This window comes from Aquarana catesbeiana, linkage group LG09 (assembly GCF_042186555.1).
Source record: "Aquarana catesbeiana isolate 2022-GZ linkage group LG09, ASM4218655v1, whole genome shotgun sequence".
Lineage (NCBI taxonomy): Eukaryota > Metazoa > Chordata > Amphibia > Anura > Ranidae > Aquarana > Aquarana catesbeiana.
Genome location: NC_133332.1, coordinates 258,006,947 through 258,028,798, shown reverse-complemented (window position 1 = coordinate 258,028,798; position 21,852 = coordinate 258,006,947). Strand labels below are relative to the sequence as shown.

At 43.0% G+C, this 21,852-nt stretch overlaps 1 protein-coding gene and 1 long non-coding RNA gene across 6 annotated transcripts in view; one reads left to right on the top strand and one right to left on the bottom strand.

Moving 5' to 3' along the window:
- TMEM268 (transmembrane protein 268) overlaps positions 1 to 2,959 on the top strand; it is a 109,427-nt gene extending 106,468 nt beyond the window's left edge. For 2 of the 4 annotated variants that reach the window (XM_073600262.1, XM_073600263.1), the window contains exon 9: positions 435 to 2,958. In XM_073600262.1, coding sequence (XP_073456363.1) covers positions 435 to 611 — 177 coding nt within the window. In that variant the 3' untranslated portion in view covers positions 612 to 2,958. Of the gene's footprint in view, positions 1 to 434 lie in introns of all 4 variants that reach the window. The other 2 variants (XM_073600264.1, XM_073600261.1) reach the window with 2 other exon arrangements.
- LOC141108553 (uncharacterized) overlaps positions 1 to 21,852 on the bottom strand; it is a 103,092-nt gene that overhangs the window by 40,882 nt on the left and 40,358 nt on the right. Inside the window, exon 2 of one of the 2 annotated variants that reach the window (XR_012236084.1) lies at positions 20,472 to 20,618. This is a non-coding gene — a long non-coding RNA (uncharacterized lncRNA). Of the gene's footprint in view, positions 1 to 20,471; positions 20,701 to 21,852 lie in introns of those variants that run through there. The other variant, XR_012236083.1, reaches the window with a different exon arrangement.

Here is a 21,852-nt window from a genome sequence, read left to right as displayed (position 1 = left end):
AGGAACCCCAGGATATGTTGTAGTGCTAGTTCCACTGGGTTTGCACACCAAATTTGGGGTTCCTAGCACCAAGTGGCCCCAAGATACGGGGCCCCAAAGTCGGTCAACTGTGGGGCCCCAAAGTCAGTTTGGAAAAGGTCATTCTCTGCTGCAGAAAAGTGCTTGACTCGAGTATAAACCGAGGGGGCATTTTCAGCACAAAAAAATGTGCTGACTCGGTTAATACTCGAGTATACACAGTAATAAAATAATTTTCTATGATGTTACTATTCAAGAATATTTTTTACTGCTAATTAAGTGTGCCTAAAAAGTCCACTCTTCTTCCTATTCTGTGACTCTAATATTGGATGTGGCACTACAAACGCATAGAATTACCGTTCTTTTCTTCCTTTTCTCAAAGTTGGTATAACAATCGTTTTTTTCCCCCCCATCAGGTAATGGCTCGGCAGCTGCTGGTTATAGCAAGTGCCTGTTACGTTCGTCTCCTCATCGCAGGGCAGCTACCGAAATCCCATGGCACCCGCCATACCGGTATCCTGGATGTGCCTTGCCCGTGCCAGTTTATTGAGAACAGTATACTGACGTCTGGCCGCTGCATCACATGCATATAGAAAGCAGAACCCAAAAGCACCAGAACCAAAAACAGTATGAGACTAATACTGACAAAGCGGTGGACTCCCTTTCCAGGGACGGCAAAAAAAAATAAAAAAATCAGATGCAGCAGAATCCTCCGGAATATGGATGACCTAGAACCGCTGAACGGTCTCGGCACGCAGATTGCGTTTTCTACAGAACTTGACTCCGTATCCCGCTGTGATTAATTTGGTCCCTGCTGCAACAAAACTCTATAGGCCTGAGAAGATGACAGCCTGCTGAGAACAAAATCGGGTTTACATGACTGACTCAGATGTCAGACATTTTAAATGGAATTCTTTTTTTTGTTTTTTTTAACATTTATCCATATGCAGCCATATTTTTTTCCTGGTAGGAAATATGCTGCTTGCGTTGAATCACATTTCTCAATCAGGACTGATAGACTTTATTATGCTGCAGGAAATGATTACTTTTCATGAAAAAGTGGGATAGGATTTCCAGTGGCTTACTGAAAGAGCGACGGCGATTTATAAAGTGCAGTAAATGAAAGTGTAAGGCTATGTTCACACTACGCGGTCCCTCAGCATTAAATGTTAATGGCGCCTCCACATCCCTACCAACAGACAGGTTCAATGCAGAGACTTTTTGGAAAAGGACCAGGCTACGTTCACGCCTACAGGTGTGAGCGCACTCACGTTTTTTAGCGTGTTCCTGCACATTCATTTCAACAGGATGCCCTATGCACAAGAAATGCAAAAAAAAAAAATAAGTCCCTTTTCCGAGAACACTCCACACCGAACCATTGTGCTTGTGTTCCCAACATGCAGTAGTGCGAGTCCAGCCTCAGGGACTTCTTTTCTGTGTTTCTCGCAGGCACAGCAACCTAATGAAAAATGACTGGGCAGTAGACATGTGCACCGCCAAAAAAGTTCATTTTCGATTCATTCTTTTTTTGTTTTTTTTCGGGTCATCTGTTATTTTGAGGGATTGCAGAAATACAAGCGAAAATCCCGAAGGAAAATCTAAAAATAACGAAAATTAGAAAACATGAAAATGAGAAAATCTGAAATGAATAACTATTACAATATAGGTATTTGAATTTCTTTCCAAATTTGGCTTAGTGAATGTAACGAATATTCATTTATCCGAAATTACAAGTTATCCAAAATAACGAATGCTGCATCTAAATGGAACGTAACGAATTAATAAAAAAATGGAAATATAATTTTTATTATGTTAAATTCCATTAGTTTAGATGCGACATTTAATATTTCGGATAATTTGTAACTTCGGATAAATTCATATTCGTTACGTTCACCAACAGCCAAATTTGCAAAGAAATTTTAATATCTATAATTTAATAGTTCATTCAGATTTTCAAATTTTCGTTCCTAACTATTAAATTATAGCCAAATTTGAAAGGAAATTTCAATACCTGCTAGTGAACCTAACAAATACGAATTTATCTGTAGTTACGAATTATCCAAAATAACAAATGCCTAAATGGAATGCAACGAATAATAAAAACAACATTTTTTTAAATTATTTCTTTACCTTCCATTCGTTATTTCGGATAATTCGTAACTTCGGATAAATTCGTATTTGTTACCTTCACTAACAGCCAAATTTGAAAGGAAATTTCAACACCTATAATTTAATAGTAGAAAATTCGAAAATCGGAACTACATTTTAGGTATTGAAATTTCCTTGCAAATTTGGCTGTTCGTGAATGAATGTTGCATCTAAACGAATGGAAAGTAATGAAATAAAAATTTTATTTTTATTATTTTTTTTATTAAATTTGTTCCATTTAGATGCGGCATTCGTCATCATCCGTGTACATGGACTGATAAGATAACAGAGGAGAGTTCAGGGGCAGCTGAAAAAAAACAAAACAAAACCACCAACTGCTCCTAAACGTCTGTTTACCAACAGCAGTGTACATGAAGCCGGATTTTCAAATTTCCGAATTCTAAAATTTTGGAAAAATTAAACGGGTTTTCGTTAATTCAAATTTCTGAATTAATGAATTTTTAGAATTTCCTCGAAAAGTGAATTTGGAACAAAACGAATTGCACATGTCTACTGGGCAGCCATACACACAGCACACAGGAACACGCTGAAAATGTGTGGAAACGCGCATGCACTTGGTCACATGTGTTGTTGTAAACCTAGCCTAAATCCACCTTTTCACAGAAATTAAAAGGTGAACTTACACCCTACACCCTCTCCACCCTTGCCCCACCTCCCCTGCACATGCCTCCATGAGTGATTAGCAGTCATTGCCCATGCTGCAGCAGTCTAGGGGATTGGAAGCCGCAATCTTCTGCCCCTTCTTTCCTTCAGGATGCCAGGAAGAATCAGAGCGATTCTAATTGGTCAGCGCTTGCACATTACTGCTGTGACCAATAGGAAATGTCCTAATCCCTCCCAGCATCCCTAAGGAATGAAGGGGGAAGAAGAATGCTGCGTTTGATTCCCCAGACCACTGCACCAGCTGTTTGGGCAGTAAAAGCTAATCATCCACGGAGGTGAATGCGGCAGGGGCCGAGGGGGGTTGGGGGCGGTGTAGTGCGTTAGTGCACCTTCCATTTTATGCAAAAAGGTGAACTTACACTTTAAGCCCACGTTCCCATTGAAGCAATTTGGTGTGCAATTTGACATGTCAAATCGGTAACTATTGCCGGCAATGGCACCGTCTGAATCAGTGCGGCGTGCAAGCACTGAACTTATTCTCTCTGGAGAAGACGCTTGAGAGGGGATACGATTTCAATTTATGAATACCGTACTGGTGACCCCACAATAGGGGTAAAATGTTTTCACGGAAGGGAGTTTCACAAGACACGTGGCCACTCATTCAAGAAAAGAGGTTTAACCTTAAATTGCGTAGAGGGTCCTTTACTGTAAGAGTGCCAAGGATGTAGAATTCCCTTCCACAGGCGGTGGTCTCAGCGGGGAGCATCAATAGTTTCAAAAACTATTAGATAAACACCCGAATGACCGCAACATACAGGGATATACAATGTAATACTGACATATAATCACACACACAGGTTGGACTTTTGTCTTTTTTCAACCTCACCTACTATGTAACTGAGTCCCAAAAGTAGTTCCTGTACTACTTTTGGCGACTTCGGGGGGCAATTTGTATAGACTTCTGTGCAGTAACCCGCACAGATGTCTGTCAAATCGCCTCTGAAGTCAGACTCAATTGCCATGTTGAAATCGTGTAAGTTCAGTTGAACTCGCACGATTTCTAACCCGCTCCAATGTGAACCTAGGCTATAGCAGTTTTCACCCTAGAGCAGGGGTCTACAAGCTTTCTAAGCAAAGGGCCAGTTTACTGTCCTTTAGACTTTAGGGGGGCTGGACTGTGGCCATTGGGAGTAGAAAAGACCCCATCATTGATTTCAGTGGGGGTCATTGTGCCCCATCCTTAGGCCTCATGCACACTGGACATTTTTACAGCTGCGGTTTTTGGCTTCAGACTTTTTTTTCTGCAGTCAAACTCCCCAGCATGTTATTCTATGTGTCCATGCACATATAGGCTGTTATCAGCGTTTTTTTGGCAGGGAGGTTTTCTAGCTAAAAAAGAACCAAAAACTAGTGGATTTTGAGAGGAGTTTTTCAGCTGTAAAAACACTAACTCTAGGGGAAAAAAGCTTAAAAAAGCTGAAAAATGCAGCTATTAGGCATTTATCAGCGTTTGAGCAATAAGCTTTTATAGGTGTAAAGTTTAGCTAAAAAAAAAAAGCTAAGAGACGATACAGCTAAACGCCGAAAAACGCTACTACAAAAACACAGAAAACTCTACAGCTTGCTACAGCTAACGTTACTGGCTTTTTTTTTATAACGTCCAGTGTGCATGAGGCCTGTCAGTGAATGAAATAGTGCCACGAGGGCCAGATAAAAGTGAGCAAAGGGCCGTATCTGGCCCCTGGGCCAGTGTTTGGAGACCACTGCCCTAGAGAAACCATTTAAGTCACTTTTAGGTCTCAGGGAACCCCTGACAAAGTTATTCATTGGAGGTGAGTGGACAAAATACCCCCCCCTCCCATTGATTCGTGGTGATGAGCTTGGGTTTGGCCGAACCTGGAAGGCAACTGTAATTTCTGGGCCAATAAGCTGTATGTGGGGGATCCCCTGCACCGCCGTTGCATGTATACAAAGGAGTAAGGATGCTCATGACATCGACCTAAACTGACCATGAGGCCAGATTAGGTCAATGTCACATGCATCTCCACCATTTTGTGTCTGTGCAGGGAAACCCCAACAAGCTGCTCGTTGACCCCGAATGACAGCCGACTTCCAGGTTTAGCTAAACATGGGTTTGAACTGAACCTGCAGCCAAGTTCAAGCTCCACCATATTGGTTAGTAGTAGATACATACAACTAGATTTGTTCTCGAATGTTGAAGATGTTTTGCCACTCACCCAACTGTATGCCTCAACTCATGAGCATCAGGAAAATATTGTAGTGTTTCTCGGCACGCGGGTCACTCAGTCACCTTAATCCAATCACCATGGCATGTGAAAACAGAGGATGATTGTCTAAGCCAAGGGTAGGCAACCTTGTAACTCCAGCTGTGGTGAAACTACAAATTCCATCATGACTCTGCTTCTAGGAGTCGTGCCTGTGATTGTCAGGGTCTTGCAATGTGTCATGGGACTTGTTTCAAAATAGCTGGAGGGCTGAGGTTGCCTACCCTTGGTCTAAGCTCTACAGGAAGTGTAAAAAGCTGTGAAACCAACCTGCCATAACCATGGTGCCATAAAGTCTGGGGTATGTGATAATTTTTCAATTTACATGGCAAGGTGTGAATTGGTGTTAATTGCCAGGGTAGAGATGTTAAAATGGCAAAGTCAAAGGCCCCCACCCCTGTTTAGGGATGGTTGCTCCAGTTTGATGTAGCTTGCCTCTGCAACACTGGGCGGAGGTGACAACACATAGGCTCAATTCACAAAGCCACCAGTATAAGGACACCTTAAAAAAAAAAAAAAGTTATATTCAGCCAAGTCCAATAAGAATAGAGTATTACAGTTACATGGCTAAATTAGAGAGCTCAATCTCAATGTATAAGAACATGTGTTAAACACAAGGCCCGCAAGTTGAATTCAGCAAGCCAGGCCATTTCATGTGACCCTCGTACCTCTCCTGCAGATGCGGCACACCCCACATCTCTGCCCCCCACCTTGTCTCAGCAGTTGGCAACGGGGGACGACAGAACTCCTCCTATAGAGCCTGTGCCTCTCTGTGCAGCCACAGCACCCCTTTGTCTTCGCCTCTTCTGGTCTGGTCTCAGCATTCAGCAGCTGACTCCAGCCCTTCTCTGGTCCTCCTCCAGACTTTGCACTGTGCTTCCTTGCGCCGTCCCCAGCTTCTACCTGACACTAGCACAAGGTAAGGGGCATTCAGTGCCGGGACAAAGTCATGCAGAGCCTAGGGTGAACATGCCAAATTGTGCCCTCCATTATGTGTCAGCAAAATCTCCCCCCCCCCAAAAAAAAAATGTAACACTAATCTGCATGCATTTTCCAGCACAAATCTTCCCAACACAAATACCCCCAAATCACCACTCCTAGCCCACCTCCCCAATTTTCCCCTCCTAGAACTCGTACCCACTGCTGTCCACAAATTCCCCCTATCATGCTCCTTATGGTGCGTGCCCCCCCCCCCCCCCCCCACATACCACAGTGTCCAGGGCAGCTTTCCCTCCTGCCCACCCCTTGTCCCAGCCCTGGGGATGTGCACTGTGATGTGAGGGGACTCTTGACTTCTGATGGGGGGAGGGGGGGGTGCTCTGGATATCTGTTAAAAATATTTAAATTCTATGCCATTTGGAAAGGAAGGTCACACCGCACTGGTATCATCCAGTTTCCACTAAAAATGATTTTGGAGACTGATCAGACAGACCACCATAGCGGAACCATGTTCTGTCTGAGCAGTGTCCAATAAAGTTTCTTGTGGATGATGCAAGCGGTGTGCCACCATCTTTTTCAGACTTGCATCAGCTATACAGATACCTGCCCTTTGAGGGCAACCATAATGCTGATGCATTCTGCAATGAAACCCCTTTTTTTAAAGAGGAACTTACTCTTATCTTAGAAATTACAACAGACACCTTTACAAAAGTTTAGGAATAGCAATAACGGATACTTGTAGATAACTGCAGGTTTTTTCTCTTTCTTGCATTCCGTTTTCTTCTTTTCCCACCCATTCTTCACACTGTGACCATTCTCCCTGAGGGCAGATGGAACGCTGCATCTGCCTTCTGGAACATATGACAGGGCACATCAGCTGACGGAGAGAGCACTAGGTATGTAACCTTCCCAGAATGCATATGCGAGGCCAGGACTACATCACCAGTGCCTCAGTCAGGAAGTAGAAAAACACCAATTATAAGTAACCTATGAATGTAAGATACCAATATGATTTTTAGTGAAGGGGGGGGGGGGGGGGTCAGCTTTAAAAAATTGTGAATTGGGCCTATTGTCTATAAAGATCAGACATCACAGGAGTGTTTTGAACGTTTGTGACTACCTAAACTGGGCCTTTATAAACCGTCTAAATACCAGCATGTTTCTTCATTTCAAAAATTGTGGCAAAAAATTAGATCACCTTGGGGTCTCTACTAGGGTTGCATAGATACTTTATTGGCGAGTACCAATACTTTCGGTCAAGTACTGATACTTGCGATGTGATTTTGCATCAATACAAAAAAAAAATGACGCAAATCACACTTCAAAGAATCAAATGCGATTTCCCCCCTCTGCTCGTGTGTGTGTAGAAAGGGAAAAGCCCCACGTAGTGGGCAGTTTAAAAAATGTTAGAACTCACAGTAAATATCAGGCCACATGCAAAATAATCTACATAGGTGTCGCCAGTGGCGGAACTACCAGGGTCGCAGCAGTCGCCCTGGCATTCCGCCTCTGAGGGCCCCAGCAGGGTTGCTAGACCCAAGGCTCTGAGCGGAGAGCGTGTCTCATACAGCTCAGAGCCGACAGTTCTCCCTGCTCCATCCTCGCACAGGATGACACAGCCGATCTGCTCCTTCTCCCCTGTGGGTACCGCGGGAAGTGTGAACTCCTTAACTTCACACTTTACTTCCTGCAGTACACAGAAAGGAAAGGGGACGTGGAGAAGGAGCAGATGGGCTCTGTTATCCTGTGCGAGGGAGGAAGGAGGGGGGAGCAGGGAGAACTGTCCGCTTAGAGCTGTGCTAAGGGGGCAGGCAGCATTGATGAGCACTGATAGGCAGTGCTGAAAGGAGGCACTGAGTAGCAATGGTAGGTTGAACTGATAGGCTGCACTGATGGGCATTGATGTGCAAGGATCTGTGGCATGGATAGGCGGCACGGCACTGATAGGTGGCATTAAAGAGCGATGATCTGTGGCACGGATAGGTGGCACGGCACTGGTGAGTATTGATCAGCACTGATAGCTGGAATTGAGCACTGATAAGCGGCACTGATAGGCGGCATTGATGAGCACTGATGGGCAGCACTGACGGGGTCTATTGATGAACACTAATAGGTAGCATTGGACACTAATAGGTGGCACTGATAGGCAGCACAGATTATCAGTGTAAACAATTTACTGACATTCTTAGCAGGTAACGCCTCTCCTTTCCTTACACACAGACAGCCTGGGAGGAAAGGGCTGCCAATAACCAGCAAGTCTGTTTATATGTGATCAGCTAATCACATGGTAATGGGCCGCCGTAATTTGTGCTGGATGCACGTCCCAGGGGGCATACGGGAGGCAGATTTATGGGAGGATATACTACAGGTGCTGTGTGTGTGGATGCGCTGCTTCCATCTAAATACGTTTATATCCTGTCTATAAAGTGCAAACTTATTCCATATACAACCTAAGATCATATGCAATCAATAAAGATTTTTTTACATATCAAAAATTATAAAATTTATAAAAGTTCAATAATTCAATAATGTGTGTCACATAATAGCAAAGTCTCCCAGTGATGCGTTCAAATCTTCTATCAATTGCCGTGATTGGCGTGCGCTTGTAATAATACAATGTGCTAGTGACTTAGTGCTCCACCTCCACCTGTGAGATTGGCCACTCACCGGATATTCCTTTAAAACTACCCCTTTGGTTCATTCATGGGGATAACCACTCCACTCAAAAGGGAACTTCTTCAACAGATATAATTGGACCATAATGTTCCTCATGAAACATGAATAAAAACGATCATCGCGCAATACCGTTAATACTGTTTATTATAAACACAAAGTAAAAACTGTGCACTCACATTTATGTGTGCCCCCCAGCCGGCACAAAGCTATTCCAACAGTTAGGGACGGGTAGGTATAGCCACCTAGTTCGCCTATGTGTGCTGTGCGACCTCCGTTCCTCCCCTCTTGCCTGTTCGCGTCCTCACCAATCCCGTTCGTATTGGATCACGTGGGTATGTGTTTCCCAGCAGCCTCTACGCGTTTCGCAATTTGCGTCATCAGGAAGCTGCTATTTGGTTGGTTCCTGTTCTATTTATATTAAACCTGGGCGGAAGTGCCCCTGCCGCCATCTTGATTATGGGCATTCCCTTACATTACTCTCTAGTATGACTTCCTCCCACTTGTCGCCATTTTGACTGTGGGTATTAGCCCATTCTTATAGTTGTATGTTGCGCATACCCCTTTCCTTACTCTATCTTATTATTGCGATTTGATTCCTAATGTCCTGAAAATGTATGGATATATTTACAACTACCCCCTCCCCATCTGTTGGAGAGGCTTTCACATGAAATTAAATCTTTTGGCCCTTGGGTTATATGACATTTAAAACATTTAAAACATCCTAATACATGTTGTTACGCATCTATTGTTACTAGATTTACAATATGAAACAGCAAAAAAACTTCCGCATTACTTTATTTTAGCAGAATACTTGTACACCCCTATCCTTTATTAAATTTAGTCATTAACCTATGGACACCCTCCCAAATTCGGAAGCCCGGGGGGTCAGATGGAAAGGGGGGGGTCAGGGGTGCCCATCATGGTTTCTTGCACTGGGGCCCTGAGTGTTCTAGTTATGCCCCTGGGTGTCGCGGTCTGCCGCTGGAGGTACTCGCATGGCTGGAGAAGTCCTGGGACCCTGTGGGTATAGGGCGGAATTGATATCAGCTTGGGGCGGACCACCTCTACATCTCCTCCAGCCCTGTGAGCACCTCCAGTGGCTGTGATTTGCTATCATTGCACCGGGACATCCATGTAGATTATTTTGCATGTAGCTAGATATGTACTGTGAGTTCTAACATTTTTTTTAAACTGCCTACTAGATGGCGCTTTTCCCTTTCTATATACACAGTCGCACCGCATTCCTGTTCAAATCGCATGCCATTCTTTGCAGTGTGATTTGCGCCCATTAATTTTGTATTGACGGAAATTGCACTGCAAAGTATCAGCTTCGGTATTGGGAGCATTGGGGAGAGTACCGATACTCACACAAATGCTTGGTATCGACACCAATACTGGTATTGGTGCATCCCTACAGTAGTTCCTACCTTCCAAAAAAATGGTAATTTTGCGAGTGTTTATACTGTCCTGACATTTTATTTGACATCTTTTATACTAGAAAGGATTTTTTTTCTTTATATAGTAAAAAATAAAAGTGCTTTTAAATACCAAGAACTCTGTCCTAAAAATATATAAAATAATTTGAGTACAGTGTTGCATGACTGAGTAATTGTCAAACTATCACAGCGCTAAAACATAAGTTGGTTTAAATCCTTGCAATGTATATGGGTGGCCCAAAAGTGGAGTTACACTTTAAAGTTTTTTCCCCGCTTTGTCCACTGGTATGTCTGATTGATTGTTGCAGAAGCTATAGTTTAGACATGTGCACTGCCGAAAAATTTGTTTTGTTTCATTAGTTTTTCGGGTCATTCGTTACGATCGCAATTTGTAAATTCAACAGTTCGAAAAAAAAATCCGAAAGAATAACTATTAAAATTATTGGTATTGCAATTTCATTTCAAATTTGGCTGTTAGTGAACGTAACTAAAACAAATTTATCCAAAGTTACGAATTATCTGAAATGAATGCCGCATCTAAACGAATGGAACTGAATAAATAACGTTTATTATTGTTCTTTATTAGTTACGTTCCATGCTTTTAGATACAGTATTTGTTATTTTGGATAATTTGTAACTTCGGATAAATTCGTATTCGTTACGTTCACTGCCAAATTTGAAAGAAAATTCCAATACTTATAATTTAAGTTATAGTTAAATTATTAGTTTTCAGATTTTTCGGATTTCCGAATTTTAGAATAATCGTAAAAATTTGTTAAACCGGTTTTTGTTCAGATTAACAAATTTGTCGAAATTCGTTAAACAAATTTGGAATGAAACGAATTGCACAGGTCTACTATAGTTCTATGGTGCTGCCTATAATAGGGTGACACTTTTGAAGTGGGAATCATCGTCGTCACCCCAGTATCCGCTACTCCTCACAGGAATCCAACTGTAGGTCAATATTGCTTACATCGGCACATTTGCCTTTACACCTTCCCAAAGTGTTCATCAATAACTAGACCTACCCACATTTATAATCCTCTGCCACCAGGCGGCTAGGGGTTTTTCCTTTTGGGGGCGTGGCAAGCACCCCCCCCCCGGGTGGTCGGTTGGGAAATCAAAGCAAAGCCAAGCAGGGGGCGGGCAGCATGTCCGGCAAGCGGCAGCTTCTTCCTTCCTCCTGTAGATCATGGCGGTTTCCGTTGTGCATCTCCCCCCCCCCTTCTCCATCCAATAGGATTGCCTGTCCTTTCAGCCAATCTGGAAACGGGTATCAGACCCACGCTTCCTGATTGGCGGAGAGGAGATTCAGTGTTAGAATATCAAGTATTCATTCGCTATTCTAACACACCTGGGTGGGCTCCAAGCGCAATGCTCTGCACCCCGAGCCCACCCTATTTTGAAGCCCATTAGAGCCTAAGGCTCTAAGGTGCTTCAAAAAAAAAAAAAATTGTACAGGCCGCCCCTGTCTGCCACTGACCTAGTCTCTCAGACTTGAGAAAATAGTCTATAATTTTAATAAAAATTGCCTTTCCATGTCAGTCTGAAGCTGCTGTAATTATCAAAGGATTGTCAAAAAATCCAAATCAACCTGGAGGAGCTCTGTATGCAGTTGGTCTATGGAACACCACTATAAATGTCATTTTCTGCCTGTGATTGGCTCTATGTAAGCACTAAAATACATGTAACACTTTAGGCATCCTCTGCAACAGGAATTTCAAACTACCTAAGAGTTAATTTCTGAAGGGATACAAACCCCCCACAAATTCTCATTAGAACACTGAAAGTGCACCAGGTGGTTTTGATGAACCAGGCCCTCTTTTTTAGGATTCAGCCTTGCAATGGAACAAACCAGCTTCTTCAGTACAGAAAAAGGGTGGACTCTGCTACAAATTATGTGATGTTCATTGATTATCCAAAGGGGATTGTTTGTTTTTTATAACAAAAGTGGCGTTACTCTTTAACCTCCCTGGCGGTATGATTATGTCAGATTTTTGCGTCTCAAAGCGGTACAATTATTTTACATAGAAATTTGGCGTTTTATATTGTAGGCCTGTAATTCTTAGCAATGACACACTTAAATCTGTCCAAACAAAAGTCTAGTAGATATCCCGGTAATGATTAAGTTTGACACACAAAATCATAAGTTATAATATAAATTATAAAAAAATAATAAAATGAATTTCCCCACGATTCACTATCGCTCACTTCTGCAAGTGTTCTAATTTACCATCGCTGTTTTCTAGCTGGTCTAAAACCGCTTTTGACGTAAAGGGACACTTTTTGGTTGCTATGGACAATTTTCCAGTTTCCAGGCAGAAACAACAGTGTATAACATATAAAATTGCATGCAGGGCATTGGACAAAGCACCGGGGACAAAAGGGATGTGTAATGATTTCATACAGTAATGTAATCTGCAAGATTACAGTGTACTGTATGTTATGATTCTAAAATTTTTTGAATTTGCTGCCAGGCTCTGCCCCCCCGTGCATCGCGACGCTCGCAGGGAACGGGACCGGGACAGAGCCCGAGGACAGAGCCCGAGGACAGAGCAGGGGGGACATTGCAGGATCCTGGGGACAAGGTATACCGCAGCAGGATCCTGAAATGCAATCCTGAGTGTGGCTCGGGGTTACCGCTAATGGTACTGAAATGTAACCCCGAGCCACTCTCGGGAAAACCGCCAGGGAGGTTAAGAAAAAGAGCTGCTGGGTGCTGGAAGAGATCTCTAATACATCCCTAATAAAAATGTTAATACATTTGATACTTATGTTGGAATTCATATGTATAGTAGAACATTAAGGCATAGTTCACACTGGTGCAATGCGAGAACCTCAGCGATTCCTGTGCGGGTTCCCACATCGCATCTGACTCGCAGGCAGTTCACACTGCGAACTGCTGCGTGTGTCAATATAAAGTTAATGACACCCCCCAAAAGTCAGTTCAACGAACACTGTGCATACTGTGGAATCGGATGGCATGGGTCTGAACACCCAATGTGATCTGATTTCAGTGCAGACCAAAAAAAATAAATAAAGGTCCTGCACCATTTTGGTGATGCAATTTTAGCCAAACTGTATGGCTGAATCTGCACTGCAGACATCGCATGTGATGTGCACAGCAGTGGGGTGCTTATCACATGTGATGTCTGGCATTGCATAAGTGTGAACCCAGGCTGAATATAAAGAAACGATTTATTCTATAATCCTAGCAGTAAGTAATAGTATTATTAGAGCAATGTATGGGAAGTGCACAGTAGCAAAGTAGCAAACTAAAGCACAGTAGCAAACACACTAAGTAGCAAACTCAGTGTCAAAGTATTTAAACTTAGTGAGTAATAACTTGTAGAGGTTTTAAAAGGAAAAAAAAATGTGCTGGATATTATAGTAAAACTTAATGAAGGAAGTAATGGATATTGGTTATTTTTCTCAAATGCTAGGATGGCGGTACAAAACAGGTGTTTGAGCTGCGGGTTGTACTGCGTCCTGACTACCCCCTTAAAAGTATAGTAAAATAGGATTTTTGACTTGCTGTAAAATCCTTTTCTCCGAGTTCATTGACAGACAGCGCTTCCTTATTCAGAACCATACGGTTATATCGCCCCCTACAGGAGTAGGACATTAGGCAGAAAAGAGACTTGGTTACGCCCATGGGCAGTCCTAGGTGTTATACACCCCCCTCTCTGCTATAGGCCTTCAGTATTGTCACAAGCAGTGTTGGTAGCATTAAAAACTCCATAGAGGGGTGGGTGCTGTGTCTGTCAATGAACTCAGATGAACGGATTTTACGGTAAGTCAAAAATCCTATTTTCTCATTCGTTCATTGACACATCGCTTCCTTATTCAGAACCATAGGGATGACCCAAAGCAGTGCCAAACATGAAGGGTGGGTCAGGCAACACAAAAGCTCAACGAGAACTGGAGCCCAACCTGAACAGCAAGAAAACCCCTTCATGAGGAAAAAACCCTCTAGACCGCAGCCTGCAGAACCTTTCGGCCAAAAGAGGCATCCGCAGATTCCAGCACATCCATCTTGTATAATTTTGTGAAAGTGTGCACAGACGATCAGGTGGCCACCTTCCACACTTGCGTCACTGACATCTGATGACGGAAGGCCCAGGAGGCACTCAGCACCTGAGTAGAGTGAGTGCGCCTATACCGGGAGGGGAGAAACCTGACCTCTGGCAATAGGCCTCAGTCATTGTCTGTCTGATCCATCTAGAAATGGTCGCCGAGGAAGCAGACAGCCCCTTCTTTGGCCCGTCCTCGATCACGAACAGGGAGTCTGACCTCCGAAAGGACTCAGTGGCCGCCAAATACACCCTGATCGCCCTCACCACATCCAAGGTATGTAAGGCAAATTCCCTCGGATGTTGCGGCCTGGGACACAGGGAAGGCAACACAATGTGTTCATTTAAATGAAAATCAGAAACAACTCTTGGAAGGAACGAAGGATGAAGAACCACCTTGTCCATATGAATCACCAGGTAGGGCGTGTGACAGGATAGCGCCAATTCCGACACCCTGCGAGCAGAGGTGACAGCCACCAAGGCGGCCACCTTCTGTGACAGAGCGAGCAGGGGAATTTCTTGAATATTTTCAAACGGAGGCTTCTGTAGAACCGAAAGCACCAGATTCAAGTCCCACAGTGTTTGATGTACAGGAGCCAAATAGGCTTTTTATTACACATTTTATTTCTCTCATTTTCTGTCACTTTTCAAGATGCACACTTTTTTCTTCCCTTCAGCTAGCCAAAAAAAGGGGAACAGGTTACAGGTGTGATATTGCTGGTTCTTCAACTCACATTTCAGCTTGTTCACACTGGGATCATGAACTTAGAAAATCTTCAAACCCGGTAAGTAGCATTTTAATCCTGTAAATCAATTATTGTAGTCAAATTGCCAAAAATATTGTATATTACTAAAGGATATTAAAATAGACTAAAAGATTAAAATATGGTAGACAATCCACAACAGTGAGATCCTCGTTAGGCTCCACACTGGAGCTCAGAAAAAGCCCGTTTTGAGGTTTGGGTGTTTTTTTTTTTTTTTAACAGCCCATAAACTCCTCTATGTTATCCTATGTGTCCATGCACACATGGGCGTTTTTGAACTTTTATCAGCTGTGGAGTTTATGGGCTGCTTTCTGAACGCCATAAAATCGCGTTCAGGAGTCATTTTTCTGACCACAAAAAAAAAAACGCCAAACGCTTATAAATGCTGATAAACGCTCATAAACATGGCTCACCAGTGTTTAACATTAACCACTTCCCGCCCAGCCTATAGCAAAATGATGGCCGGGCGGTGGTTCAGTTATCCTGACTGGGAGTCATATGACGTCCTTCAGGATGACAGCCGCCGTGTGCCCATCGCGGCGATCGGTGGCGCGGTGTGTCAATCTGACACACCGCGCCACCGATCTCGGTAAAAAGCCTCAGGCGGAGGCTCTTTAACACGTGATCAGCCGTGTCCAATCACGGCTGATCACGATGTAAATAGGAAGAGCCGTTGATCGGCTTTTCCTCACTCGCATCTGACAGACACGAGTAGAGGAGAGCCGATCGGCGGCTCTCCTGACAGGGGGGGTATGCGCTGATTGTTTATCAGCGCAGCCCCCCCCCCCTCAGATGACCACACTGGACCACCAGGGACGCCACTAGGACCACCAGGGAAGGGGCAACATGTGGATGGCCAGGTATGTACCCCATGGCCATCCACGTGTTCAAATGAATGCCCAATCTGTGCCAATCAGTGCCCACAAATGGGCACTGATTGGCACCAGTATGTACTGACATCAGTGATGCCCAGCTATGCCACCCATCAGTATCACCCATAAGTACCCATCAGTGCCCGCCATCGAAGGAGAAAACTTTCTTATTTACAAAAATTTTTAACAGAAACAAAGAAAAACTTTTTTTCAAAATTCAGTCCTTTTATTTGTTGCGCAAAAAATAAAAATCACAGAGGTGATCAAATACCACCAAAAGAAAGCTCTATTTGTGGGAACAAAATGATAAAAAAAAATTGTTTGGGTACAGTGTAGCATGACCGCGCAATTGTCATTCAAATTGCGACAGCGATGAAAGCTGAAAATTGGCTTGGGCAGGAAGGTGTCTAAGTGCCTGGTATTGAAGTGGTTAAGATCCATTTTAAAAAAAGCTAAAAAAAAAAGCTAATGTGGAAAAACGCTAACGCTATTGCAAAAATGTTAAACTGAAAGACTCACTGAAAAGCTATTGGTGTTTTTACAACGTTATTTTAACGTCCAGTGTGCATGCAGCCTTATATAGGTACATAGTTAATTGATATTTCAGGTGAGGAATAGCTCTCTAATCTAGTGTTGCAAGTACATGAAATATTTTTAGTATTAAGGCCTGGTTCACACCTATTTTTTTAGTTCATTTTCCGTTTTCCAGAAACACTACAGTCCATTTAACATGGTTTCCTATGGGTCATGTTCACATCTGTGCATTTTATAGAAAGGACCAGGGACTTTTCTGGTTTTTGGTTCCATAGACTTCAATGGATCAAAAATGTGTAATGAAAAGATCAAAATGCACCTGGAATATGCAAACTGCATAGGTGTGAACCAGGCCTTAGCATGTCAGGATCAGACAATGCAGTACCAGCTTTTGTCTAATGTATCTAAGTTGACCATTACATGGACATGTGTATTTTATCATTGTCATCTATCACCATGTTTTTATTATGTATCAATTAAAGTTAGTAAATTACTTTGATAGATTCTGTTTTTGGCACCGTTATAATCCCACTAGTAATTCATTCAATTTTTACCAGTTTAGGGAAGACGTGCATTACCATATTGTAGCCTAGCCGCTATTAAAAAGTAATACAGTATATTATATAGTTTGTAAAATATTTTAGTCTACAATATTTCAATATTTTATAATCAATGTCTACAATATTTAGGTTAATATTCTTTTTTTTTAAATGTACATATTTAAATGTCATTTAAAAACCCTTCCCGTGTGATGCAAGTTCCTGAATAAAAATAGAATCATGTCCAAGTTCTATATCTGTCATATTGGAACATATAAAGACACCAGCAGCTTGCTTGTGTGTTAACTTAGACCCGATTCACACTTATGCAGTTTGCATATTGCAGGTGCATTTTTCAATACACGCTTTTCATCCATTGAAGTCTATGGAACCAAAAAACAGAAGTCCGTCCCTGGCCCTTTCCATAAAATGCACAGATGTGAACTACATCCAAAGGAAACCATGTTAAATGGACTGTAGCGTGTTTGAAAGCGAAGTGACGACTCCTCACTGCCCGTTTTAACCTCACAATTGCCACACCAAAAGTCGCAACTGTATTCATTTGCGTTTCTTCCTCATTTGCTTGAGCGAGTTGCTTCTGAGGAGCGATAGTTTAACGTTGCGTGCAAATCAAGGAATCACGATCACAGAAACCCCATCCTCTGCCTTTGCAGTTCAAGGGGGCAGTTGGGTGGGGGGGGGTGGGGGGAGTTGCCAAAAATGCAGCTCAACCTCATTTTTAACACCCCCCAACTACAAGTCTAAACAAGCCACAACCCCCCCATGTTCAGTTTTGCATCCATGGTGACATTTACATTTCTGGTGCGTTTGCAGCATGTTTTTAACGGCATTTTTTTAAATTAAACTGAGTTGCATTTGTGGCGAGTTTGTGCATTGTGTTACATTTACCACAGTAAAACATAAGTAAAAAATATGGAACCCCCTCCCCCAGGAAGTGATACTAGATAAGAGTGTAGAAAACAAACTTAGATGTTATCATCAGGAAGAATATAAAGGGCTATGGGAATTGTGAGAAAAAAAAAAAAGTTTAAGAATTTGTTCACTTTATAAAAAAGTAGGTAAAATGTGCATTTATTTTTTATTACCTGTAAAACATCAGAAGATCGCATGTGCCATGCAGTTCTCCTGCAGACCTGTCAGTGTATCTGTGTACCGTACATCCTGTAGGGGGGCTAGCAGATACACTGACCGGAAGAATCAATTAACTACCAACATCGCTCCACACAGCTGTGGTAGTTCATTGAGAACTACAAGCCGACAGCCGCAAAGGATGTTGGGACTTGTAGTTCATTCACTCACACAGCTGTTGGGGAACTGCTGTCACAGGAAGAGGGAAGGATGAGCGTCTGCAGCATTGGGGAAATGTTACACGTTCCACCATAAAAACGGGCTTTAAAAGGAGAAGTTCACCTTTGGTAACATGTTACATGCATATTCAGGGTGTAATTTAACATGTTACAGACACACCAGCCTCTGCACCAAACCCCCCCCCCCTTCCCAGATACCGGTTTTGACAGCATAAGCTTCTCCCCCTGCTCACTGTCACAATTTAAAAAAAAATCATGTCTGTGCAGGGCTCCGTCCTCCCGGCTGCATCATTCATAGAGTTCTGTGAATATGAAAACTGCAAGTACCGACAGCCTTTTTGGCTTAACTACCAGGGCGCTGTTGAGCGCTTCAAGCAGACCACTTACAGTCTGCAAGCATCCTGCATTGCACCCCTGACCTACTGATTGGGGATGCAATGCTTTGCAGGCTCCTAGTAAAAAAAAAAAAAAAAAACACATTTTTACCTGCATAAATATATGCATTTATTTTTATTTTTTTTTACAAAAAGGTGAACTTATCCTTTAACCCTTTCATATTTAACCACTTCAGCCCCGGAAGAATTTACCCCCTTCCTGACCAGAGCACTTTTTGCAATTCGGCACTGTGTCGCTTTAACTGACAATTACGGGGTCGGGTGACGTTGTACCCAAACAAAATTGACGTCCTTTTTTCCCCACAAATAAAGCTTTCTTTTGGTGGTATTTGATCACCTCTGCGGTTTTTATTTTTCGCACTATAAACAAAAAAATAGCGACAATTTTGAAAAAACATTTTTTACTATAATAAATATCCTAAATATCCTAATCAAAAATATTTTAAAAAAATGTTTCCTCAGTTTAGGCCGATACGTATTCTACATATTTTTGGTAAAAAAAAAAGAATAAAAAAAAATCACAATAAGCGCTTATTGATTGGTTTGCACTAAAGTTAGTGTCTACAAAAAGGGAGATAGTTTTATGGCATTTTTATTGATTTTTTTTTTCTTTTACTAGTAATGGCGGCAATCAGCGATTTTTATCATGACTGCGACATTATGGCGGACACATCGGACAATTTTGACATTTTTGGGACCATTGTCATAAATACAGTAATCAATGCTAAAAAATTGCATTAACTGTAAAAATGTGACTGGCAGTGAAGGGGATAACCACTAGGTGGCGCTCTAGGGGTTAAGTGTGTCCTAGGGAGTGATTCTAACTGTGGGGGAAAGAGGCTGGGTGCGACACTACACTGATCACCTCTCCCGATTATTGTCATTAGGCAGAACGTGGAGATGCTTGTTTACATTAGCATCTCACTGCGAGACGATCGTGGGTATCCCCGCAGACATCGGGTCCGCGGGACCCTCGATCACTGTCGCGCCTGCTCGCCGCCTCTTAAAGGGCAAGGTACAGGTACATTAATCTGCCTGTACATGCCCTTCTGCCGCAGTATATCTGCGTGAAGCGGTCGGTAAGCGGTTAAAGCGGAGTTCCGACGCATATAAAAAAAGTCAGCAGCTGCAGTATTTTAATAATCGGACACTTACCTGTCCCAGGGTTCAGCGATGTGGGGGAATGAAGCCCTGCTCATCTCCCCCTCTATGCGGCGCCGGCATTGTCACTGTGAAGATATTTGCCAGCACACCATGGGACGTAGATAGTGTCCAAATGTGTAATTTATTGCATGATCACAACACAGGGAGATTGCAATGTTTCGGAGTCACGCAGGACCCCTTCGTCAGGCATGTGAGGCGTGTAAGGCATTGTCACTGTGGGCGCCCAGCTGTGGCTTCACAGTCAGGCATGCACAAGCCTAGCGCTGTGACTGGCCGGGCAATCTGGGACCTGTGATGTGTCCCAGATTGCCGAGAGGGAGGGGGAGAGGTGAACTTCCTTCCAGAGCCCTGGGAGGAAGTGGGAGCTGGAACCCTCTAAAAAGGTGTTTCTCCCCCCCCCCCCCAAAAAATGACATTCCAAATGTGGCATGTCAGGGGGTCACCTTCCCTTAAAGCGGAAGTTCCATTTTTTGGGTGGAACTCAGCTTTAAGACTATTTCTGACATTTGTTGCTTGTGTATTGCTATTTGCTAGAAAATTACTTAGAACCCCCAAACATTTTTTTAGCAGAGACCCTAGAGAATAAAATGGCGATAGTTGGAAATTGATGTCACACGGTATTTGCGCAGCGGTGTTTCAAACGCTATTTTTTAGGAAAATTGCAAGTTAGACTTACCGGTAACTTGTTTTCCAATAGGCTTTCAGGACAGCACCCGAGAGATCATGGCTCCTCCTCCCACAGGAAACACCTCATCAATTAGGTCTTTAAATTGGAATCCTCCACGTTGCCTCATCAGTTGTTTGTAGAGAACTCCAGCCCCAGCTGCAACACATAAGTGACAGTTATATCATAGTATTACAGCATTAGCATAAACAAAGGGCGGGTTACTGCTGTCCTGAAAGCCTATTGGAAAATTCAAGTTAGACTTACCGGTAACTTGTTTTCCTTGAGTCTTTCAGGACAGCACTTGAGAGAGTGACTCCTCCCCTTGCCAACAGGAAACACCTCTTCCACCAAACTTTAAAAGGAGGCTCCTTTCCACACATTGTCAGTAGTAGTAGAGAACCTCCGGCCCCAAACTGGAACACATAATCGAGATATGATTAGTCACAGTATATATATGAAAAAACAATAGGGCGGGATGCTGCTGTCCTGAAAGACTCAAGGAAAACAAGTTACCGGTAAGTCTAACTTGAATTTTCCCTTATCGTCTTTCAGGACAGCACTTGAGGATAATAGAGACTTACCCCCCTAGGGAGGGACCACAGCCTGCAGAACCTTTCTGCCAAAAGCCTGATCACCTGCTGATAGGAGATCCAGTCTGTAATGACGGACAAACGTTAAGTAGCTTGACCACGTAGCCGCCTTACAAATCTGATCTGGGGTGGCACCAGCTCTTTCTGCCCATGTAGTGGCCTGGGCTCTTGTTGAATGAGCCCTAATTCCCAGCGGGGAAGATAAACCCATTTGAGAATAGGCTACAGAAATAGCTGTCTTAAGCCATCTAGCCAATGATGCTTTTGATGCTTGTTGGCCTTTCTTGTTTCCAGAGAAAAGAACAAATAATGAATCTGAAACTCTAAACCCTCCTGTTACTTCCAAATACTGTAATAGGATACGTCTTACGTCTAAATTGTGAAACTGCTCTTCCTTTGCACCCGAAGGGTTAGCAGAAAAGGTTGGTAGAGTAATCTCTTGAGACCTGTTACTAAAGCTTGCCACTTTTGGCAAAAACCCCGGATCTACTTTAAGGACAACTCTATCAGGAAAAACTGACAAAAAAGGCTCTTTTACTGATAGGGCGTGCAGTTCACTAATCCTTCTTGCTGAAGTAATTGCGACCAGAAAAATAGTCTTCAAAGTTAAATTCTTTAGGGATATGGCCTGTAAAGGCTCAAATGGTTCTTTTGCCAGAGCCTGCAGAACCACCGAGAGATCCCAATTTGGGAAATGCTTCACCGGTACCGGTCTCGACCTGGAAAGTGCTTTGAAAAATCTCATGATCAGAGTTTCTGAAGATAAGGATCTCTCCAGATAAACTCCCAAGGCAGCCACC